This window comes from Leptinotarsa decemlineata, unplaced genomic scaffold (assembly GCF_025532065.1).
Source record: "Leptinotarsa decemlineata unplaced genomic scaffold, Ldec_3_MD MMD2_tig00004307_RagTag_RagTag, whole genome shotgun sequence".
Lineage (NCBI taxonomy): Eukaryota > Metazoa > Arthropoda > Insecta > Coleoptera > Chrysomelidae > Leptinotarsa > Leptinotarsa decemlineata.
In genome coordinates this window covers 7,158,668-7,180,581 of record NW_027412606.1, presented here as the reverse complement: position 1 = coordinate 7,180,581, position 21,914 = coordinate 7,158,668, and the positions used below count along the sequence as shown (strand labels likewise).

The following is a 21,914-nucleotide window of genomic DNA, read 5'->3' as shown; positions in this document are numbered from 1 at the left end:
AGAAGGTATGTATTATATAAAGAAAAATGTTATATTGAGTTTATGTTCAAACCAAATATTCGATTTACACTTGTGGGTGATTTCAATTGTGACGCGTACAGTAACTCAAAAGATTTTGTTAAATTCAACAATGTGCTGTCATGTGCAGGAAAATAGCCTTTCCACAATAGATAATATTTCCATTAATTTCCATAACAATGGAGTCACTGCTGTTTTAGACAATAATCTGACCACAGATATATTTTCTATGAAATTTCGGAAACCACCCAAAACACGCGAGAAACTTCCTTCTCGTTCCACACAAAAATAATATAATGATGAATCTCACAAGAATTGATGAAGAATGAAAACTGGAGTGAACTTTATCAAATTGATGATATCGACCATGCATACGATATTTTCATAGGAATAGTCTTCTATTATTTTGACATAAGTTATCCATTACGACGGGTGTGTAGTAGATCTAACGTTAAAAAATGGGTGGACATGGATCTCAAAATATCTAGTTGTAAGTTGAAGGATTTTCATTTATTGAAAAACAAATATCCGGTGCTGGCTGATTTTTACAGAGAATCACAAAAACGACACTTTCGTCTTTTAGAACCTAAAAAAAACAATACTATCAAAATAATATTCTCAACTCTGATGATCCGGGTAATAATCCGAAATGAATATAAAAACAAAACAGGACACAAAAATATCAATGTGTTCCACAATGATATGAAAGAGGAAAACGCAGTTATTGTATCAGATCTGTTTAATAATTTTTTTTAAAATGCCCCTCTAGAACTCAAAGAAAATATCACCCAGTCAAATACTGCAGTAAACAATACCCAAGAAATTCTTATACCTTCTTTATTTCTCAGTCCGTTTTCACCTAATGAATTATTTAATCTGCTCAGTGATAGGCTGAAAAATAAAACATCCGCAGGTTCAGATGAAATACCCACTTTCGTTTTAAAAAAAGTTTTGAATGTTTTAATAGGACCTTTAACATTTTTATTGAATCTTTCATTCGAAACAGGGAAATTTCCCACAGCCCTCAAGAAAAAAAAAGTCATTTATTATTTATAAAAAACACTGTCCCGATTACTTGGAAAATTATAGACCTATAACGATTTGCAGTAGTTTCTCGAAAGTTTTCTAATATGGATTTGTGGACCACGATATTCTTTCATCAAAGTTGTATAACTATGGTATGAGAGGTGTTTGTCTGGAATGGTTAGAATCATTTATTAGATGTCGTTTCTCAGTATGTGAGTCTGAAACATCATCAAAATAATATAATTCGTAATGTTACATCTGCCAATACCGATATTAATATAGGTGTTCCACAAGGATCTATTTTGATCCCAGTTCTTTTTATTTTGTACATAAATGAAATCGCAAATTCCTATACGGATATTGAGATGACTATTTATGCACCTATCTTCAGCACCATATGTATAGTGGAGTGCCTGGAGCATTCAAAACCGTAAAACCTCGGATTAGAGTTATAGTGAATGAATTAATATGATCGATGTGGGATATTGTTTTTTAAACTATAAATGGCAATGTTTACCCAAATTTTTTTTGTGCACTCCATTTTTTCATTGTTTAAACAAATTATTATAAAAAATTAGTGTTTGACCATATATTCTCACTTCAAACAGTAATTTTTTTTATTTATATGTTAAATCTTACCTGAGAAGACATATAGGAACATTTTTTATTTTTCATGGCTCTTGTGATGTTTAAACAAGTCAGTCGCTGTATTTGATATAATTTTTGGATGGCTGTTGCTTATAGAACTTCTAGTCCCCATGCAATGGCTCCGTACGTTAACATAGGTCTTATTATTGCAGTGTAGATCCAGGTGATCACACGGGGTGAAAGCCTCTATGCACGTCCCACTGTCCTCCGACATTGCTCATAAGCCACATATACTTTTTTTGCTCTACTATGTAGGTGAGAGTTCCATGTTAGCTTCCTGTCGAAGATAGTACCAAGATATTTCACCTCTTCAGAGAAGTTTAGTTTGCTTTTGAGGATTTCGGGAGGTTTTAGGCCCCCTTTTCCTGGTGAAAAGGACCATCTCAGTCTTCTTGGGATTGATCGACAGTGAGTGTTTCTTACTCCATGTTTCTATTAATTTGAGCCCATCCTGCGCTCTATCGCACATTGTGTTCACAAATTTGCCGGTCTGCAAGATAACTATGTCATCTGCATATGCAACTGTGTAGAATCCATTTTTGTTGAGGTGATTAATCAGGGTTTTCATGTCAAGTGACAATAATTTCTTTTGAAGCAGCATTCTCAGACATTTCATACACTATTGTTTTTTTATATTTTTCATTTTCTTACAAATAACTCATCATAATATTTCTCTCCTATTCCCCTAATATTTCTTAAACTGTATTTATCTTATCTGACATTTAATATCTGTTAACACTTTAATAGATGTGATTTTATTCAGTAGTGGAGATGTTGAAAATTGAAGTGAGTTGATGAATTCAAGAAACATGGTTTAATGTTCTAATGTTTTTGTTACCAACACGATCGAAAGGAGTTTTGACCTACAATTAGTTGTAATTCGGAATGTTCTTTCTTCTTTCACATTCACTATACGGCTATAAAGAAATCATTCAGTTAATCTGTTCAAAACAATGTTGAAGAATTTGCAATGGATACTTTATTTACTATAGAGAATATAATATTTCTTTAATCTATTTTCTAGATGTTGTGTTGTAACTTACCTTACATCACTAGAAAAACCCAGTACGCTGAGCTATTCGAAATATTTCGGAATGCCTTGTGTTTCACTGAAGATATAAGAGAATCTGCGAATAAAGAAGTGAAAGAAGTGATACGATATGGGAAAATATTTAAAGGTTTATTTACACTCTTAACATCAATAAATTGTTATTACATACTTCAAACGGTATTTACTCATGTAGAAGATCATTATTTCATCTGGATTTTTCATGAATATTTTCCAGAGTTGGTAACATTTATAAAGATCTTGTATTTTTGTAATGCATTTGTCGTTGGCTTCTACATAACATCAGTCTCTTTAAATGTTGCTTACATTATTTCTCACGTCACGGTACAACAGAAGTTAGTATCTGATACAATAAATCACCTTTGTGATGGATTTGAACCGAATATTACACTGAATGACGATATGGAATACCAAAAAATTATAGAGGATAGACTTCATTCTTGCATTCGACGAATACTATGGATAAGAAGGTATGTATTATATAAAGAAAAATGTTATATTGAGTTTATGTTCAAACCAAATATTCGATTTACACTTGTGGGTGATTTCAATTGTGACGCGTACAGTAACTCAAAAGATTTTGTTAAATTCAACAATGTGCTGTCATGTGCAGGAAAATAGCCTTTCCACAATAGATAATATTTCCATTAATTTCCATAACAATGGAGTCACTGCTGTTTTAGACAATAATCTGACCACAGATATATTTTCTATGAAATTTCGGAAACCACCCAAAACACGCGAGAAACTTCCTTCTCGTTCCACACAAAAATAATATAATGATGAATCTCACAAGAATTGATGAAGAATGAAAACTGGAGTGAACTTTATCAAATTGATGATATCGACCATGCATACGATATTTTCATAGGAATAGTCTTCTATTATTTTGACATAAGTTATCCATTACGACGGGTGTGTAGTAGATCTAACGTTAAAAAATGGGTGGACATGGATCTCAAAATATCTAGTTGTAAGTTGAAGGATTTTCATTTATTGAAAAACAAATATCCGGTGCTGGCTGATTTTTACAGAGAATCACAAAAACGACACTTTCGTCTTTTAGAACCTAAAAAAAACAATACTATCAAAATAATATTCTCAACTCTGATGATCCGGGTAATAATCCGAAATGAATATAAAAACAAAACAGGACACAAAAATATCAATGTGTTCCACAATGATATGAAAGAGGAAAACGCAGTTATTGTATCAGATCTGTTTAATAATTTTTTTTAAAATGCCCCTCTAGAACTCAAAGAAAATATCACCCAGTCAAATACTGCAGTAAACAATACCCAAGAAATTCTTATACCTTCTTTATTTCTCAGTCCGTTTTCACCTAATGAATTATTTAATCTGCTCAGTGATAGGCTGAAAAATAAAACATCCGCAGGTTCAGATGAAATACCCACTTTCGTTTTAAAAAAAGTTTTGAATGTTTTAATAGGACCTTTAACATTTTTATTGAATCTTTCATTCGAAACAGGGAAATTTCCCACAGCCCTCAAGAAAAAAAAAGTCATTTATTATTTATAAAAAACACTGTCCCGATTACTTGGAAAATTATAGACCTATAACGATTTGCAGTAGTTTCTCGAAAGTTTTCTAATATGGATTTGTGGACCACGATATTCTTTCATCAAAGTTGTATAACTATGGTATGAGAGGTGTTTGTCTGGAATGGTTAGAATCATTTATTAGATGTCGTTTCTCAGTATGTGAGTCTGAAACATCATCAAAATAATATAATTCGTAATGTTACATCTGCCAATACCGATATTAATATAGGTGTTCCACAAGGATCTATTTTGATCCCAGTTCTTTTTATTTTGTACATAAATGAAATCGCAAATTCCTATACGGATATTGAGATGACTATTTATGCACCTATCTTCAGCACCATATGTATAGTGGAGTGCCTGGAGCATTCAAAACCGTAAAACCTCGGATTAGAGTTATAGTGAATGAATTAATATGATCGATGTGGGATATTGTTTTTTAAACTATAAATGGCAATGTTTACCCAAATTTTTTTTGTGCACTCCATTTTTTCATTGTTTAAACAAATTATTATAAAAAATTAGTGTTTGACCATATATTCTCACTTCAAACAGTAATTTTTTTTATTTATATGTTAAATCTTACCTGAGAAGACATATAGGAACATTTTTTAAAAATACCTGTGTATGAAAATAGCAGTAGGGATCTCGAACAGGTAGAAAAACGTGGAGGGGAGAGCGGAGCGACAGCTGCTATGTACAATGAAATTTCTCGGCCAGTTTAATTATAAATGAAACGTACTATATTGTGTACATTTAAAAAAATAAGGTAATTAATTACGACTAATGAAAATTATTAGTACAAAATCTGTTTATTTAAGTATATTACATTGTTGTCTACATCAAATATTTTCTTCTACTTCATCTATCTGAATTATAGGTGAAGTATTGGAACAACTATTTCCGCTGCACTGTAAACATGCTACACTGCAGTATAAACCACATTTTCTGCATCCACACGCAGCTCCACATCCCTTTTTGCAATTACAAAATACCATTTGCAGTAAATTATCCGGAGCAGGTAATTGATTCATTGTTATTGGGATGTACATGTTATTGGAATACTTCCATCCCCAATTTTCAATAATTACGTCATTTCCTAGCCATTTCTGAATTTGTAGGTACACTCTTTTAAGGTGCTCAAACGCTGCATCAGTTGTTGGAGGCAGTGATGATAGAAGAACACTCGTATTTTTGGCTGTTGTTTCTCTGAAAGAATTGAACCTCAATGTACACACATCGGAAAAGTCTAGGGATATTTTTATAACATACTAAATATCATAAAAATAAATGCATGAGGTCGTTCAATTTCGATTAAATTGGTACACTCAACCACCCTGTAGATTTCTATGGGTTGAACAAAGCCTGCAAAAACGGTAACTAATCTTTTATCAAGTTTTTTACAAACTGTAGGTTTTCGGCTAAAATGAATAATCTGAAAGTGTCGAGTTTGTACATTCTATGCAGTTCTTGCTCAGCAATTGAACTGGAAATATTGTGCTTTAACATGGAACGCCATCACTTACCATTGGCTGAGATGAATAGAGCTGTAGGGCTTCTTCAAGGTGGCATGCGACAAAATGATGTAGCTCTTTGTTTGGGGGTCTCCCAAAGTGTTATAAGTCGATTGTGGCGGCGTTTCCGTGAAACTGGCAGTCCAGCCGAACAACATCCAGGGCGAGGACGCGCTACAACTGCAGTTCAAGACCGATTTTTGGTCTTAACCGCAAGAAGACAACCGACAATCACAGCACCTGCGTTGGTTAACGTGTTGTAGCAGACGCACCAGGTAACCATTGGTCGTGATACTGTCAGAAATCATCTGCATGAAGCAGATCTCCACAACAGAAGGCCACTTAGATGTCCACCTTTGTCGAGAGGCAATCGCGGTAGAAGATTAGAGTGGTGTCAAGAACATCAAAACTGGGATGCAAATGATTGGGCCACAGTTTTGTTTACAGACGAATCCAGATTTGGATTTCATCCAGATTCTTGTCGAGTAAGACTGTAGAGACGACCCTGAAAAAATGAACGTTTGAAACACGTCCAGGAAGTCCACACATACAGAGGTGGTATAGTAATGCTATTGGGCGGAATCATGATCGGCGGCAGAACCGATGTCGTTTTTCCAAATCGCTCCCTCACAGCTCGACAGTACCTCGACACCATTCTTCTACCTATCGTCCATCCGTTTGCTGGTGCTGTTGGTGAAAACTTCCACCTAATGCACGATAATGCTCGTCCACATGTCGCGCGTCTAGTGACTGACTGGTTCACCAACGAAGGAGTTGATGTATTGCCATGGCCAGCACAATCACCGGACCTGAATCCCATCGAGCATATGTGGGACATGCTTCAACGAAGAATTACTCCGTATATGTGGAACATTCACACAACGTTTCAATCGAGAGAGCTTTTAATCGCTGAATGGGCAAATGTACCTCAACAAGACATTGACAATCTCATTTTGTCGATGCACGATAGATGTAGGGCCGTAATAAACTACCGTGGAGGCCATACTTTGTACTGATTCCAATTTTTTTTTGTATTATGATTTTTTTTTGGGGTGCCAAAGAAGAGCCATATTTTTTTTTAGTTTTGCTTATATGTGCACTCAGTATTTTTGACCATTTAATAAATTTTGTTGTAAGTTACATTCGTTTAATAATCACCCGTCAACTTTTTTTTCCCTAAAGCGATTTAAAAAAAAAATTATTGCCATTTTTAAAAATATTCCTAGACTTTTCCGATGTGTGTATTTAAATCATGAGTTTTAGACGGAGCGCCATATAAACTCAAAATACATGCTACACCTGCTTCGATATATTATTGGGGTCTTCATTGATATTTTTAAATACTTTTACTGAGTCGTGTAAATCAATCCGTTTCTCAAAATTTTTGGCAAACTTAATTTTTCCTTGATTGAAAAACGATGAAGTAGTGTCACAACCCGTAAAGGCATGTAAAAAAGAATATGTTCTTTAAAATTTGGTAATGATTTTTCTAAACATTTCGATGAAAATATCTTCTGTTGAACTTTGCCTCGGGATGGTTTTAGAAAATATATTTCACGATCTTTATCTACCAATGCCGTTAATATCACTAAGACATCGATATCTTCTGAAACTATAACAACATCTTTTGATTTCAAATTGGCAATCATCATTCTCTTCTATGTATATAATTTTTCAGCAAATTATAACAATCTGAATGATATTTTGCTGCAAATGTCTGTAAGTCGGTAATACCAGAAATCCTTTTATGGATATCTCGATAATAATCAGTTTTCTGGACGGCTATAAAATTCGTGATGGATTCATTTAAAGTTGGAGTGTTGATGAATGAAATCTGCCTACGCCGAGCTTCATTTAATTTTGCTTCTTTTGTTTTATCAGCTTCTTGTCCGCAAAGAAAACAGTTTTTTTCCCAATTGAAGTTACTGAAATTCATGCTACTTCGAAGTTTTTTTTTTCGGAGGCGATAATGAGAGATTTTCACGGATCTTATTTTTAGACATTTGAATATACTTTTTATTAATATATTTTTGTCGACAACTTGAATGAGCATAAACAACCTCAGTTTGTAGGTGAGGTAACAATCCATCTTGTCGTTCGGTTGAAGCAGCTTGTAAAGAGGTTACTCCTCTACTAATTTTTATTTGTTTCGAAAGATGAACCCAGGTGTATACATTATGCAGCTATTTTCATCAGCCATGCTGCTAGCCGTTGGTTTATCCATTTTTCGAAATCTAATAAAAAACAATTAATAATTAATTAATAGCGTTTGATTCATTATTATCATATATATTTTTTTATTGAAACTGATCTCTAATTTTCGATTTATTTATTATTTAATTAATTCAATAATGAACTATAGTTTTCAATCTAATCACTTACCAAATTAAGCAATACAAAATAATCTGTAATAGTTAAATATAAAAACTTCGTCTTCAATACACCTTTCAGTACAAAAATATACAAGAATTTTTCATTAAAAACCAAATTTTCACTGTTATCGAAGCACAATATCCACAGAACACGTGTTACTTGCAACTAAACTAGCCGAGAAATTCTATTGTACATAGCAGCTGTCGCTCCGCTCTCCCCTCCACGTTTTTCTACCTGTTCGAGATCCCTACTGCTATTTTTATACACAAGTATCTTTGAAAAATGTTCCTATGTCCACTCAGGTAATATTTAACAAATAAATAAAAAAAATACTGTTCAAAGTGAAAATATATGGTCAAACATTAATTTTTTATAATAATTTGTTTAAACAATGAAAAAATGGAGTGCACAAAAAAATTTTGGGTAAACATTGCAACTTATAGTTTAAAAACAATATCCCACATCGATCATATTAATTCATTCACTATAACTCTAATCCGAGGGGAAAACCCCCAGGCGCTCCACTAATAAATAAAAATAATTTCAGTTCTTTCTTGTGAAGTGTACAACCATTATGATTTTTATTATTATTGTCAGTGCAACTGACACCACTTGACAAACAGTTTAAAATCAGAAATAACCAATTCTGATAAATGTTTTCACTATTCAATTGTAACTGGCGCCAGGAAGCAACTGTGTGCCCTTATCTCACTTTCAGCTAAAGCAAAAAACTCTGTGTAAAAAAGAGACATAAACATACCGTTATTGAGTCAGTGGTAGCGGTTCCATAAATTTTGGCATTTTGTTATAGTTCATTTTTTTTTGCCCTATTTTACGAGAACGGATCAACCAATTTCAGTTTTCTAAATGGGGTTGAGTGAGGATTTTCAAAATTTTTAAAATAATGTGTTACAAGATATACAGTGCTTTTCAGATAAAAGTATCCACCTTTAATAACATTTGTAATACTGGTATTTAGGAAAAATCCAAAAACACGTCAATTTATGTTGGAAGGGGCAAGCATTATGGCTTATTTAAACTTACTGGAAAAGCCACCCCCTCACCCCTAGCATCATCCCTTTTTTTTAAAATTACTTCTCATATTTTTATGTGAAATTTGGATACTCCTCTTTGAGCTGATTTCAAAAATGTATAATACTTGTAGGTTAAAGTGGTTAGTTTATGAGATAAACAATTTTTCTTTTAATAGCACAAATTTTAGTTATTTTTTACTTTCACCTTATTTGCCTGTAATAAAATGGGTTGTACAACAGTTCAAACACATACCATACAATGGTATAATCTATTTTGAAATACCTCTCTGGCATTGCTTAATACGGCTGGATTTAATTGTCGACATTCATTTTCTATCCTCTTTCGTAAATCATCCCCCGAGATTCTGGGTGGGTAGCATAAACTTTTGTTTTTAAATACCCCCAGAAAAAGAAGTCTAGGGGTGTTAAATACGGTGACCTAGGTGGCCACTCCATCATCTGCCTTCTTCTACCTATCCAACGAGCGGGGAATGTTTCGTTTAAAAATTGTCGGACAGGCCTAGCATAGTGTGGGGGAGCTCCGTCTTGTTGAAATACCAGTAAATCTTCGGAAAGATTATCATCATTTTCTATTATTGTTGTAATACGTGGGTCAACCCCTTTCCTGAGTAACTCAAGATATGATTCACCATTTAAATTTCCGTTGATGAAGAAAGGTCCGACAATGTGGTCACCTAGGATACCACACCAAACGTTTAACTTTTGGGGATGTTGTGTATGGAATTCACGCATAATATGTGGATCACTTTCAGCCCAATATCTACAATTATGCCTATTTACTAAGCCATTTAATGAAAATGAGCATTCATCAGAAAAGCAAATATTGTTTAACAATTGTGGATTGTTATTGATAAATTGCGTCATTGGTTCGCAAAACTCTAGACGACGATCAAAATCATCTTCATTCAACTCGTGCACCAACTTAACTTGGTGGTACTTGAATTTATGTAGAATTCGGAAAACTGTAGAAGATTAAACACCGATCGCTCTACTTATTGTTGACAATGATTGGGGTTGTTGAGCCTCTAAGCTGACTTGCCCTAAAATTGCCATTTGGATTGCTTCGTTATTTACGAGTCCCTCTCGCTTATGCACTTTATTGCAAACAGACCCTGTTGTGGTAAATTTCTCCATCAGTTGAATTACATACTTATGAGTTGCATGTCTTCCGTCATGTAATTCGTTAAATATTCTAGCAGCAGCTCTGGCACAATTATTATTTTGGTAGTATAAACCTACAATTTCAATTCTTTCTTGCAAAGAGTAAACCATTTCAGCGAAACAAAATAAATAATGTATCAAAGTACACTAACAATAGCGACTACAAATTCTAGTTGATAATGTTAATAAAAAGTAGAGTTTTTTGTTGTTTGGATTTTTGAAGTAGAATAAATAGCACAGTTAAACAGATAAAAGAGTTCGAACTGTTGTACAACCCATTTTAGTACAGGCAAATAAGGTAAAAGTAAAAAATAAGTAAAATGTGTGCTATTAAAAGAAAAATTGTTTATCTCATAAACTAACCACTTCAACCTACAAGTATTATACATTTTTGAAATCAGCTCAAAGAGGAGTATCCAAATTTTACATAAAAAATATGAGAAGTAATTAAAAAAAAGGGATGATGCTAGGGGTGAGGGGGTGGCTTTTCCAGTAAGTTTAAATAAGCCATAATGCTTGCCCCTTCCAACATAAATTGACGTGTTTTTGGATTTTTCCTAAATACCAGTAGTACAAAAGTTATTAAAGGTGGATACTTTTATCTGAAAAGCACTGTATAGGGGAACCCATTCAAAATTATTAAGTGGGGGTAGCTAGGGGTAAGGTAGCTGAACCTAAAATACTACTGGCACTGGTTTTAAACTTCTCGATATCTAAATTGACGTGTTTTTGCATGTTTATTATGTAAACATGTTTATCTTAGTGTTATATAATGATTAATGTACTGTTATTTTCCTTTTGTACATTTGTTCATTTAAATCCCGACCGTACTACCATGCGGTTGTAACCATGATTCTTTCTTACAACTGTATGTTGTCTTAAAGAAATAAAGTGATTTGATACGAAAAGTATCCCCAATATCTGTGTTGTAAAAAATTGGTTAGAGTATTACTTCGTTCTCTTCATTTATGTATGTACTGGGTGTGATTCTTCAGAATTTCTTCATTATGGATATTTTCAGGCGAATTGCTGATATTAACACTCTCATAAAAACTGATATATGTCTACATTCGATAGTAGCAATAATAATTGGAATCACAGTTATTATACTTTTCAACATGGTTTTAAAAAAACAAGACAGAAGTGAATTACTACTTTTAATCTCTTACCCCGTTCAAATATGTATTATTGCCTTTGGAGCAATAACAGGTGGGCAAGGAATTATGGAACAAGTAAGTACATCGTTTGCTTTTTCAATTATTTCAATGAATTCTTCACAAATAAGTGGAACACTTATTAATTGACAATTTCAAACCAGTTCAGAAGCATATTCAAAAATCAAAATGAAGAAAAATTATTAGCAACATAAAAATCATTACAGAATGTAGGCAACATTGTGTTTACTTCTGGAAGGCTAAATTGAAGTCAATCCGAGGTAGGAAAATAGTTTTTCGTGATTCATACTGAAACTGTTACCTTCTATTTGAAAAAGTTGCATGGAAAAGTTATAGGATATACAAAAATCAAAGACGTTTGTAAAAATCATTTTTCCAAACAAGAGAATAACTGAAAAACAGGATTGTTTTTGTTTTACAAAAAGCATTTGTCTTTCACGATATTTGGTGGAAATTCACCTTTTTCTGTTCTTAATAATCTCTTTTAATTTGGAAATAAAATATGCAGTATAACACTTTATTTTGATATTCAATCTGAAAAATACCTCATTTTGAGCCTGAACTAGTTCCTACTCAAGTTGTATTTCGTCTATCATTCACCTACAACTTAGGAAGTCTAGTTTTGTTGGAAATTGTGGAAAACCATTTTCCATGTAGGTCCAAGGTAGAGATGACTTTTTTGAAAAAGTGCGGTTTGATGTGTAGTAGTTACCAATAAGTTTTTCGGTCGAGTTGAGTAACCATGATTTTATCGATTCGCTTGAAATGAAGAGATATAACGTATTCAAAAAACACTTTATTGTGAGATTTTCACTAAACGATTTTAGAAAAACACAACACGTGTTTTGCCATACAATGGCTTCTTCGGGCGGGCGTGTCTTTACTAACTAATTCAACATATTCAATGCTTAATATAACTCATTCTACAATTTGAAGTACCTACGTTTCAAATACCTGAGTCTTACCTAAGTTTGTGATAAATTAAAATACCTGAGCTTATGTCCCAGTTTATACATTTGAAAAAAAAATTTGCAATGAGATCGTACGATTTTACCTCGTTAGACTTTTTCTTGTGGGGTTTTCTCAATTCACAGGTGTATGTAAATAAGCGACAAACCATAGCGGTCCTGAAAAACAACATAACCCATGTCATCGGTCGAATTAAGCCTGATTTATGCGCCAGAGTCATGGAAAATTGGACGTTTCGAATGCGGTCCACCCAAAGAAGCCGTGGCGCCGTGGCGGACATTTGAACAGAGCCAGATTAACCCTGTATGGGCCTGTAGGCAATACAATTTTTAGGCCCCTTTTCTTTACCAACTCTGACTGGCCACATTCCTGAATGAAATTCCCGATATAGGCATGGATGACGTCCTAAAGGCGGGTTCAGACATACGCAGGCTCTATGCGTGCTCAACGCGGGTTGGCTGCGTGTTAGTACAGAGTCACCTGCGCAGCCCACTCGTAGAGTACGCGTACGTTTGATTTCGCCCTAAGTCTAGGTGTTTTCTATGTATACATGAAAAATTAAACGCGACTCAGTTATTTTTAATCTAAAATATATATTCAACCAAACGCAATAAACAAAAGAAAAAGTGAAGTAATTTCAGTATCTTCTGTTAATTTAAATACGGACTTTTCTAACTTTTTTAGATATAAAATCTTTTACGACTTCTTCAATGTGGACCTTTTCCAATACATCATTTTCAATTGCCATTATCGACAATGAATTTGAGCGATGTTGAGACATTGTTGCTCGAAGAGAATTTTTTAATAATTTCAATTTTGAAAAATTTTGTTCTCCTGTCTCGTTTGTTATCATCATTTGCAATGATATCATAATATTTGGGAAAGTTGATTGAACCATATTATTAAGGATCAATTCATACGATTCTTCAGCAGCAACAATGTTATCTTTCCCGGCATCCTCCAATTATAAGCCGAAGTACTTGAACTGCACCATCTCGTTTATAAATTCATGCTCAATGTCCTCGGAATAATGCTCACAAAATGTCGTACAAGCAAGCCTCTTTGATTTGATCGTCCGACCGTCCGACATTATTAAGAAATCTGTTGAAAATCCAAATAGAGAATTAACTTCCTGATAGCTTTATAGTCGTCATGTCAATTCTGAATGCAGCACGTCCAGTACAAGTGAATAAGTTTCGATTTTCAACTTCTCTCTTCCCCTGGGTACAGCTTTTTCTGCGGGCCCGTCATCATGATGCCTTTTCAAATGAATCTCGTTGCGTAAGCAAAACATCTAAAAGCGAATTTAAAAGATCAACAGCCGTTGGAACTTCAATGGTTTTTTGTAGCGAAACACTAACACCATTGATTCGATCCAGTATGGCAGCCCAGAAAACTGACATAATGGCATTTTCTTTTTTTTCAGAATAAACATTTGGCCTCGTGAATCAGTTGTGGTGTCCGCGTCTTATCGTCAACAATAGACTGCAGAGCTTTCTGAAAACTCTTATAACATTTTGACAAGGCCTTGGTCGCATCGGCTCGTGCACACCACCTTGTGTCAGACACTTTTTTTGGAACTAAAGACGACGATTGTTTAGTTTCATCTTGTGTTTCGAGGCTCTGGAGCATAATTGCCCAGCGGTGAGTTGATGCCGAAAAAAATTTGTACAATTCTTGTACGAATCCAAAGAATGAGATTGCTCCAACGTAGCTCTCCGCAGCACGTACTCCAACCAAATTCAACGAGTGCGCTGCACATGGGACGTGTGTGCGAGAGGATTTATTGTTTTAATATGCGCCTGTAGACCATTGTAACAACTAGACATATTTGCTGCATTGTCGTAAGACTGACCTGTTGCATTTTTTATATCAATGTTATTTTGATATAAAAAATTTAAAACTGTAGTAGCTAGTTCTTCCCCTTTGTGACTTGCAATAGGAATAAATGTTAGAAAACGTTTTGCTACTTCTCCATTTGATGCAACGTATCTCAGAACTACAGTCAACTGATCTGTATGAGATATATCAGGATTTGAGTCGACGCTCAGTGAAAAATATTTTGCCATTATAATTTCATCTATAATATGTTTTGAAACCTTGCTCCCCAATATTTCAATAAGTTTCTCGCAAATCGTGGAAGACAAATACGATTGTCTTCCTTTTCCGACATTACCATATTTGGCCAAATGAGAACTAAGAAAGGGATCATACTCCGCGAGTAATTCTAAAATACCCAAATAATTGCCATTATGCTGGGAACCAAGAATTTCGTCATTGCCACGAAATGCTAGTCCACGGGATGCTAAAAATTTTATGACTGACACCACCCTTTGTAAAACATTGAACCAATATTATTTTACTTTGTTGTATGCGATTTCCATAGAAGTGACAATTCGGCCTTGACTAAACCGTCTACTAATCAGGGTCTGTACACATTCTCGGTGCATTCCTGTATTCTCATGAAATTGAATCATATGCGATGCGTTTTTCCAATCAGAAAATCCTGTTTGAAACTGTGATTGGTTTTTAACGCCATCAAAAAGAACACATGGTAAACAGTACACTTTTCCAGTCGATGGAGAATACATGAGCCACTCTCGTTTCATTTTACCAACAATATGTTTACGAAAAAACATTGACTGAGAAAAAAATCTTTTGCTATCTTCGCATTAACGGCTTGAAGCAGAAAAATCACAGTCAAAGTGTTGACATTCGTTAAAATCTCTGATAAACCAATAATCTTGTATTTCTTTGGTAATATTTTACCACAAGCCAATGTCGTTGATAGGCTACGTTTTGTTGTGGTGATTGTGATTGGACGTCGTTCTCAGCCTCACTTGCCTCGGGACCTGCTAAAGTAGCTGTTTCTTGATACTGGTTAGCCTTCAGAACACTCACTAAGAATATCTCCTGAGTCCGCCTCCGAACTCCCGGTTTGATCAGCAGCAGACGTACTTGGAAAAGGTTGATTCTCGAGTGGCTGACGAACAAATCCAAGTTGGAAAAGGTTTTGCGTCTTCTTTAATACCTCATCACGCTTATTTTGTTGGTCTAGCCGCTTTTCACGTTTTTCTGCATCGCTCAAATGCTTTTTTTTCACAGGCTGATCGGACGTTTTTTTCCTTGAAAGAAAGGTGTAAATCAGAAAAATAAAGATCTTCGTACCTATTATTGGTCAAATTATAATGTCACAAATAATTATTAAACTTACCTTATTTAATTCTGTTTTATAATCAAGATTTATTCTCTCGTTAAGTATTCAAGACAGTGTTCATAAAAAGAACTAATAATCTACTCCTATTCAGAGTAAACACAAAGCATAAAGTGTTTTTCAATTCACTGTCGTAAAACGCTCCTGATAGCATCCTACGAATCGGGGATTTCCTCAACGTAAAACGACATGAACAGTCCGCCTACTCGCTGCGTTCCGAATTTTTTAAATACTTTTGATGTATGTGAAAATCGTAAGTCTTCAAACACGGAGCACACTAAAACTTTTTTAAATTTACCTTACAATCGCAAAACTAACATATTGTAATTAACGTATTTCGAAAGTTTCGGAATTATTACGCTACAAATTATTATCACGCTACGGAAGATTACAGAACGCACCCAACGAATCGGTAATTCCCCCAACGTGATTGAAGTCCAGTTGCGTTCCGAAGGATTATATTAGTTCTGATATTAGATACTAGATGGTTCTGTATGTATAAAGTGTTACATGCGTTACATGCGCTGAAAAAAAAAAAGAATAGGATTGTTGACTATCATTTTCGATCCATAAAACTTTTTTTGCGGACTGCAGTGGGCCCCTGTCGATCCTGGGCCCCTAGGCAGTTGCCTACTCTGCCTTAAGGTTAATCCGGCTCTGCATTTGAACGATGTTATATTCCACACATAATGGCATCAATTGGTCTTTCAAACTAATAGAAAATTTCGATGATATCTCACACACCTTTGTTTTATTTAAATTTGAAGATAGGAAGCGTTTGATGAAAGACCCTGTACTTTCGGTCATGAAAATATTCACTATATATTCAATATTATCATAACATTGATTATGACAGTGACTAGAGAAATTAATGAAATCAATGATGCTAAAGATCATGTTATTACTAAAGTCGGTGGTGATAAACGTTTTTTAGGACGAAACGATTTTAAAAAATTTGTATGGATGTCCTTGGTATACATGGAATTCGAAAAACAAAAAAACATTTCTGCTCTTGATGACAATAACTGGAAAACCTGCAGGAATTTATTTCACGACTAATATTGCTCTCAATAACGTTTTGTATTTAAGTGTGAGTATTTTTGTCAACATCGTTTATAACAATTTATTGAGATATTAAAAAAGATTTTGGCTTTCTACTTCTCCTTTTTCAAATAAAAAAATGTGTTTATTTTGAAATTCATTGCTTTCTTCCGTTCTTTGGAAGATTCCCACATGTTTTCAAGCTGGAGAAGAACAAAGCCAAAATATTTCTTTCCCAATGAGAAAAATATTCTGGTTTGACTTGGATCACAATATATGATGTAGAATGATCTTATTCGCAATCAATAGTTAAAAAACACAAGACACAAATACAATAACAATAAGCACACTTAGTAGTTTACTTTGATGCATTTTTAAAATGTCTCATTACAGTGAATTTTTCGCTTTGTTGAAAGGTTATTGAAATCAAAAATTGAAAGAGGACATATTTTCAAGGAAAGATTATAGTATTTTATGAAGATGGAGAAGAAGAAAGTCAAGAATTTTTTTTATAAAAAAGAAATAATTGAAATCATTCAATCCCGAGAAAAATAATGTTTTCATTGAACTATCTGTAAATTTTTCTCATTTCTTGTGGGGTAAATATGAAACATAATTGAGTAATAATGTTGATTATAGGAGAAAACTCAAGAAAAATTATAACTTCAAAAGTTTCACCCATGACAGTTCATTCACAATGAACAATTGAAATTATTTCTAATGATAACAACGTGATACTGTCATGTGACTATGATGTGAAGAACAAATTAATCTGAGTCACAACAACCTTCCACCTTTACAATTCATTTCAATTCAGGATTTTTTGCTTAATATAATTGTTTTTTCAGCTATTAATTTTTATTCTCCTTTAATTTTTAATTCTTCTTTTTTAGTTCTTTCAGGGATTTCAAATCATTTTATATAATATCAGACAACGGAAGTCCGAACTAATGAAATTCATCATGAAACATTGTCAATCACCTTCAAAGGTTTAGGCTTTCCACTTCTCCATATTTATAGAAATGTGTGAATCTTCCAAAGAAAGAAAGAAAGCAATCAATTTTAAAAAATAAACTTTATACAAAAATCAATCTGTCCTAAAAATATACCCCTTTCAATTTACACATAATATCATTTTGAAATTTTCAAACATGTTAACTCACGACCAATTGTGTTAACTACAAACTCTTTTTTATTCATATCTTAATCAATTCCAATTCCATCACATATTTCAAAAACTGTATTGAGAACAAAGTAATGGTTTTGAACTACAAAATATGTTTCTTGAAAAGTTAGGCCAGATTTTAAGTTTTTTCAGCCCACCGAAAGGTGTATGTTTCCTACAAAAAATTTGTGAGAATAATTACTCTGTTTCAGATTCTGAAAGGAATATATACGTTTGGAGCTGTTATGGTATAATTATGGAACAGTGCAAAGGAGTAGTATGACCACAAATAACTGCACTTTGTACGAAATCAATAGGGAATAAATGTCAAAAATATGAGAGCACAATATATCACAATGTAACACTATGCTCTAATTTATATTTCAACACCGTTTCAAACTCTTCAGGATATTGAAATAAAAATCACATCCTTAACACAACTAGAATTGATGTAAAATACACGATGATTGATATATGTATGTACTGATGTTATTTGAAACAAATTTTGATCGCTGAATGGTGTTTATTTTGAACCTTCAACAAAATTGGCAATTCATATTTTTTATTTTGAGTCATCTAAAGGAAAAAGGAACAATTCGTTCAGGCCAGTCTCGACTCCCTACACTGTAGTTTAATGGACTGGCTGACTGTGTCGTGGTATATCTGATCAATAGAAAATATTGTACATAGGTAGGTACTCTATATATTGATGCTGTTCATTTTTTTTTTTCCAAATTTCTAGTTTCTGCCTCTTTTCGGCTTATAATCTTATGATGTCGTTGAGCAATTTTCGGCCAATTTTTCTCTACGAATTCAAATTGAACCAAAGCGCTGCCGAAACAGTCCGAAAAATTAACTAGGCATTTGGCAATGATACTGTTAATGAACACACTGTTCGAAGTTGGTTTGCCAAATGATGATTTAAAACGACAAAAAGTTCGAAAAGTGGGTGCCTGACGATTAGAATGCTGGACAGAAATTGTCACGTTTCGAGGTATGTTCTTCTTTGCTTCAGCGCAACCAAAACGATCCTTATATGGATCGGATCGTCACGTGTGATGAATAGTGGCACTTCCAAAGGCGAAAACCCACCAAAAAAGACCATAGTTACATCCTTTCGAACGCTTCAATAACTTTCTCACCGGTAGAACCTTCGCCAATCTGGAACAGGCAAAAACGACCTTCGTCGACTTCATCGATTCCAGGACACACATTTCTAATGCTGACGGAATTAATCAACTTGTGTTATCTTCGCCAAAGGACGCGTGAGTTGGCAAAAGTATTCACTGAGATATTAGTTTAAAGTAGACTCATAAAAACGGACAAAACTTTTAAAACAACCTAATATTTTCATGATTAGCGTGCAATAACAAGTATTTAACTTTTAGTGAATAATTAAATCACACTTTGAGTTTATTGTGGTAAGTACTAATCAGTGATCACAGAGCTAAAATGTCACCAACTTTATATGTGGTTTCATGCAAGATTCCCAAGCAGTGAAAAATTGGATCAATAATTTTCAATGAAAACATTAATGGTCTTGTATTCTCACTACTTGAATCTTGCACTTACAACTGGTGCATGAGTTCAATTTAAAGGGAGAAAATGGAAATAATTATGCTCCTAGTTACAGAAAAGCTGTTGCAGAGTTCAACTTGAGACTTGTCCACTGCTCTTCTCAGATAAACATGTCGATAAAAATGATAATTACAAGAAATATGAATTCAAATTCCAAAGAAACTGAGACATCTCAGTTGTGGGTCATAAACAACATGCACTCTAATGGGGGAATACCTGGTTTGGTATTCAAAGATAATACGAGTAGCTAACTACTACAAACAAACTAGGCAAGATGCAAATACTCACTTGTTTAGGAATAACGGTAGTAAGGATAACCAAACCAATAGCGGTATTGAAAACACACTTGAATAGAATATAAAAGAGATATATTTGTTTGAAGATGATTGACAATGTTTCGTGGTGTATTTCATCAGTTCGTAAAAAAATAACAATTTTATTGAACAAAAAACTGAAATTACAAAGAAATAACATATAAGCAACAACCAAAAAATTGTCCAACAACGCATTTAGCCAAGCTAGCGTAGAGACACGTAACATATGGAAACCTCTAATCAAGCGGAAAACGAGCAACTCCCGCCAAACGATCATCTCCCGCTAAAACCAATGAAGCGGAGAGAAGAAAGAGGGGATAGGTGAAAGCACTCCAATGAACTATAAATAGTCAGATCTCGGAGGAATAAGTCCAGTTATCACCCGAAAACGATTGTGGATACTAACAATCGAAACGTCGTGAAATAACTTGGTTTGGAATCTTTCAATTTTAAATTTTCATTTCTTGTTGATAATATTTTTTAATTTTTTTCATTTTCAGCTTGTATTAACATTTCAATTTTTCATTTTTTTATTTTTTGGTTGTTGCTTATATGTTATTTCTTTGTAATTTCAGTTTTTTGTTCAATAAAAATGTTATTTTTCGGTTAATCTTTTTAATTTTTTTAAATTTTTTACAGATTCTTTCAGGGATTTCAAATCAATTTATCAGACAATGGAAATCCGAACTGATGAAATAGAAATATATTCATTCATCTGTTAAAGTAGTCATTTGTTAAAGTAGGTTACAACACGTGGAATACACGCGTGTTGTTGTTTGATCTCTTATGTTCTTCTTCTGACTGTTGAGATTGATGTGGATTGTCTAGAAAGTGTTGATCCAATTTGAAATTGTAGCGACTGTATGATTGTATGTATGTATGTTTTTATGTTTTCTTTATTGGGTCTGGAATTCTAGTATGGAATGGCCAAACTTCCTTCTCATTGTCATTCCTTCCATAGAATCTCTGTTTCCATTTCCTTCCATGTCTTTTCTCCTACGCCTCGTTACTTTTATGAAACTTTCCTCTCATTCATGTCTTTTCCTGAGTTGATGATTTCATCCATTTTTGTAAGCTTTTGGCTTTGAAAAGTTCAGCAGAAATTTGTTCATCAATAGTTTCGTTTTTTGTTTCCAGCTCTTTTTTAGCTGTTCCACTTTTTCTTCCTGAAGTAATTTGTTTTCTTGGAGAAATTTGATATTAATCCTAATAATTTATAACTAATTTCTTTCCCTACCAGGAGCCTTTTTGGGTATTAATTTTCTACCATCACATTTTTATTTTCATTTGTAAACTGTAGTTCATAACACTGATGTTATCTTCACATCCTTCAGACCATCATCAATGGCAATATTTACGGTGTCCTTTTCTTCAACCATATTGTTTTCACTGCAAACTACATGTGATGCACAGCTTTTGTTGTACACTTCTATACATTTAATTTTTTTCAGTACATTTTCCTTACAGTAAATGCAGATATCTGTACTCATGCCTGCTTTTGCGGCCATCTACCCCCTTTTAATTTTGAAATAACGAGAAGGCAAAAGTATACCAATTCACACTGATAAATTCACTTAGCCATAAGGAAACAGGCAGAATTGAAATTTTGGAATATGTGGAGGAACAAACATCAAACATATTCATGCAAGTACACTGTTGACCATAAACTTAAAGGATAAAGTCGCGAACCGTGCTGGTGAAAACTCTTTCCATAAAATCATCTGGCAAAAACACCTGGTATACAAGCGAGTAAGAAACTGAATATGAGAAGCGATGTTATGTGCCAGTAACTGGAAAATACTATGTGGTGTGAAATTTACATTACAGCTATCTGCTCGGTCCATACACACCTGCCGTTTAAGCTGAAGAGTGTGCAGTCTTGCAGTGCATAGGAATATCGAATCTATTGAAAACACATCAATAACAGGTAGTAGTTATGTAATACTAATATAGTAAATCATCTAAAGGAACATTCGTCGAATATAATCCAACGCCCCTCGTGGTATTAGCCAGGGGAGTAGTTGTTTTCTGA

The 21,914-nt window shown here is 33.9% G+C and overlaps 1 protein-coding gene across 2 annotated transcripts; it reads left to right on the top strand.

The window, feature by feature from the left end:
* The first annotated feature begins 2,713 nt into the window (after positions 1–2,713).
* Positions 2,714–18,507, top strand: LOC111511825 (uncharacterized). Of its 2 annotated transcripts, none has more exons than XM_074178887.1 (4): positions 2,714–3,231; positions 11,448–11,658; positions 16,719–16,874; positions 18,203–18,507. In XM_074178887.1, the coding sequence occupies exons 1-4, from the start codon at positions 2,717–2,719 to the stop codon at positions 18,242–18,244; spliced, it is 924 nt and encodes a 307-aa protein (XP_074034988.1). In that variant the 5' UTR covers positions 2,714–2,716; the 3' UTR covers positions 18,245–18,507. The 2 variants fall into 2 exon arrangements, 1 of the variants encoding a protein (XP_074034988.1); XR_002722988.2 differs by lacking the exon at positions 2,714–3,231 and adding an exon at positions 11,234–11,396.
* Positions 18,508–21,914: the final 3,407 nt, after the last annotated feature.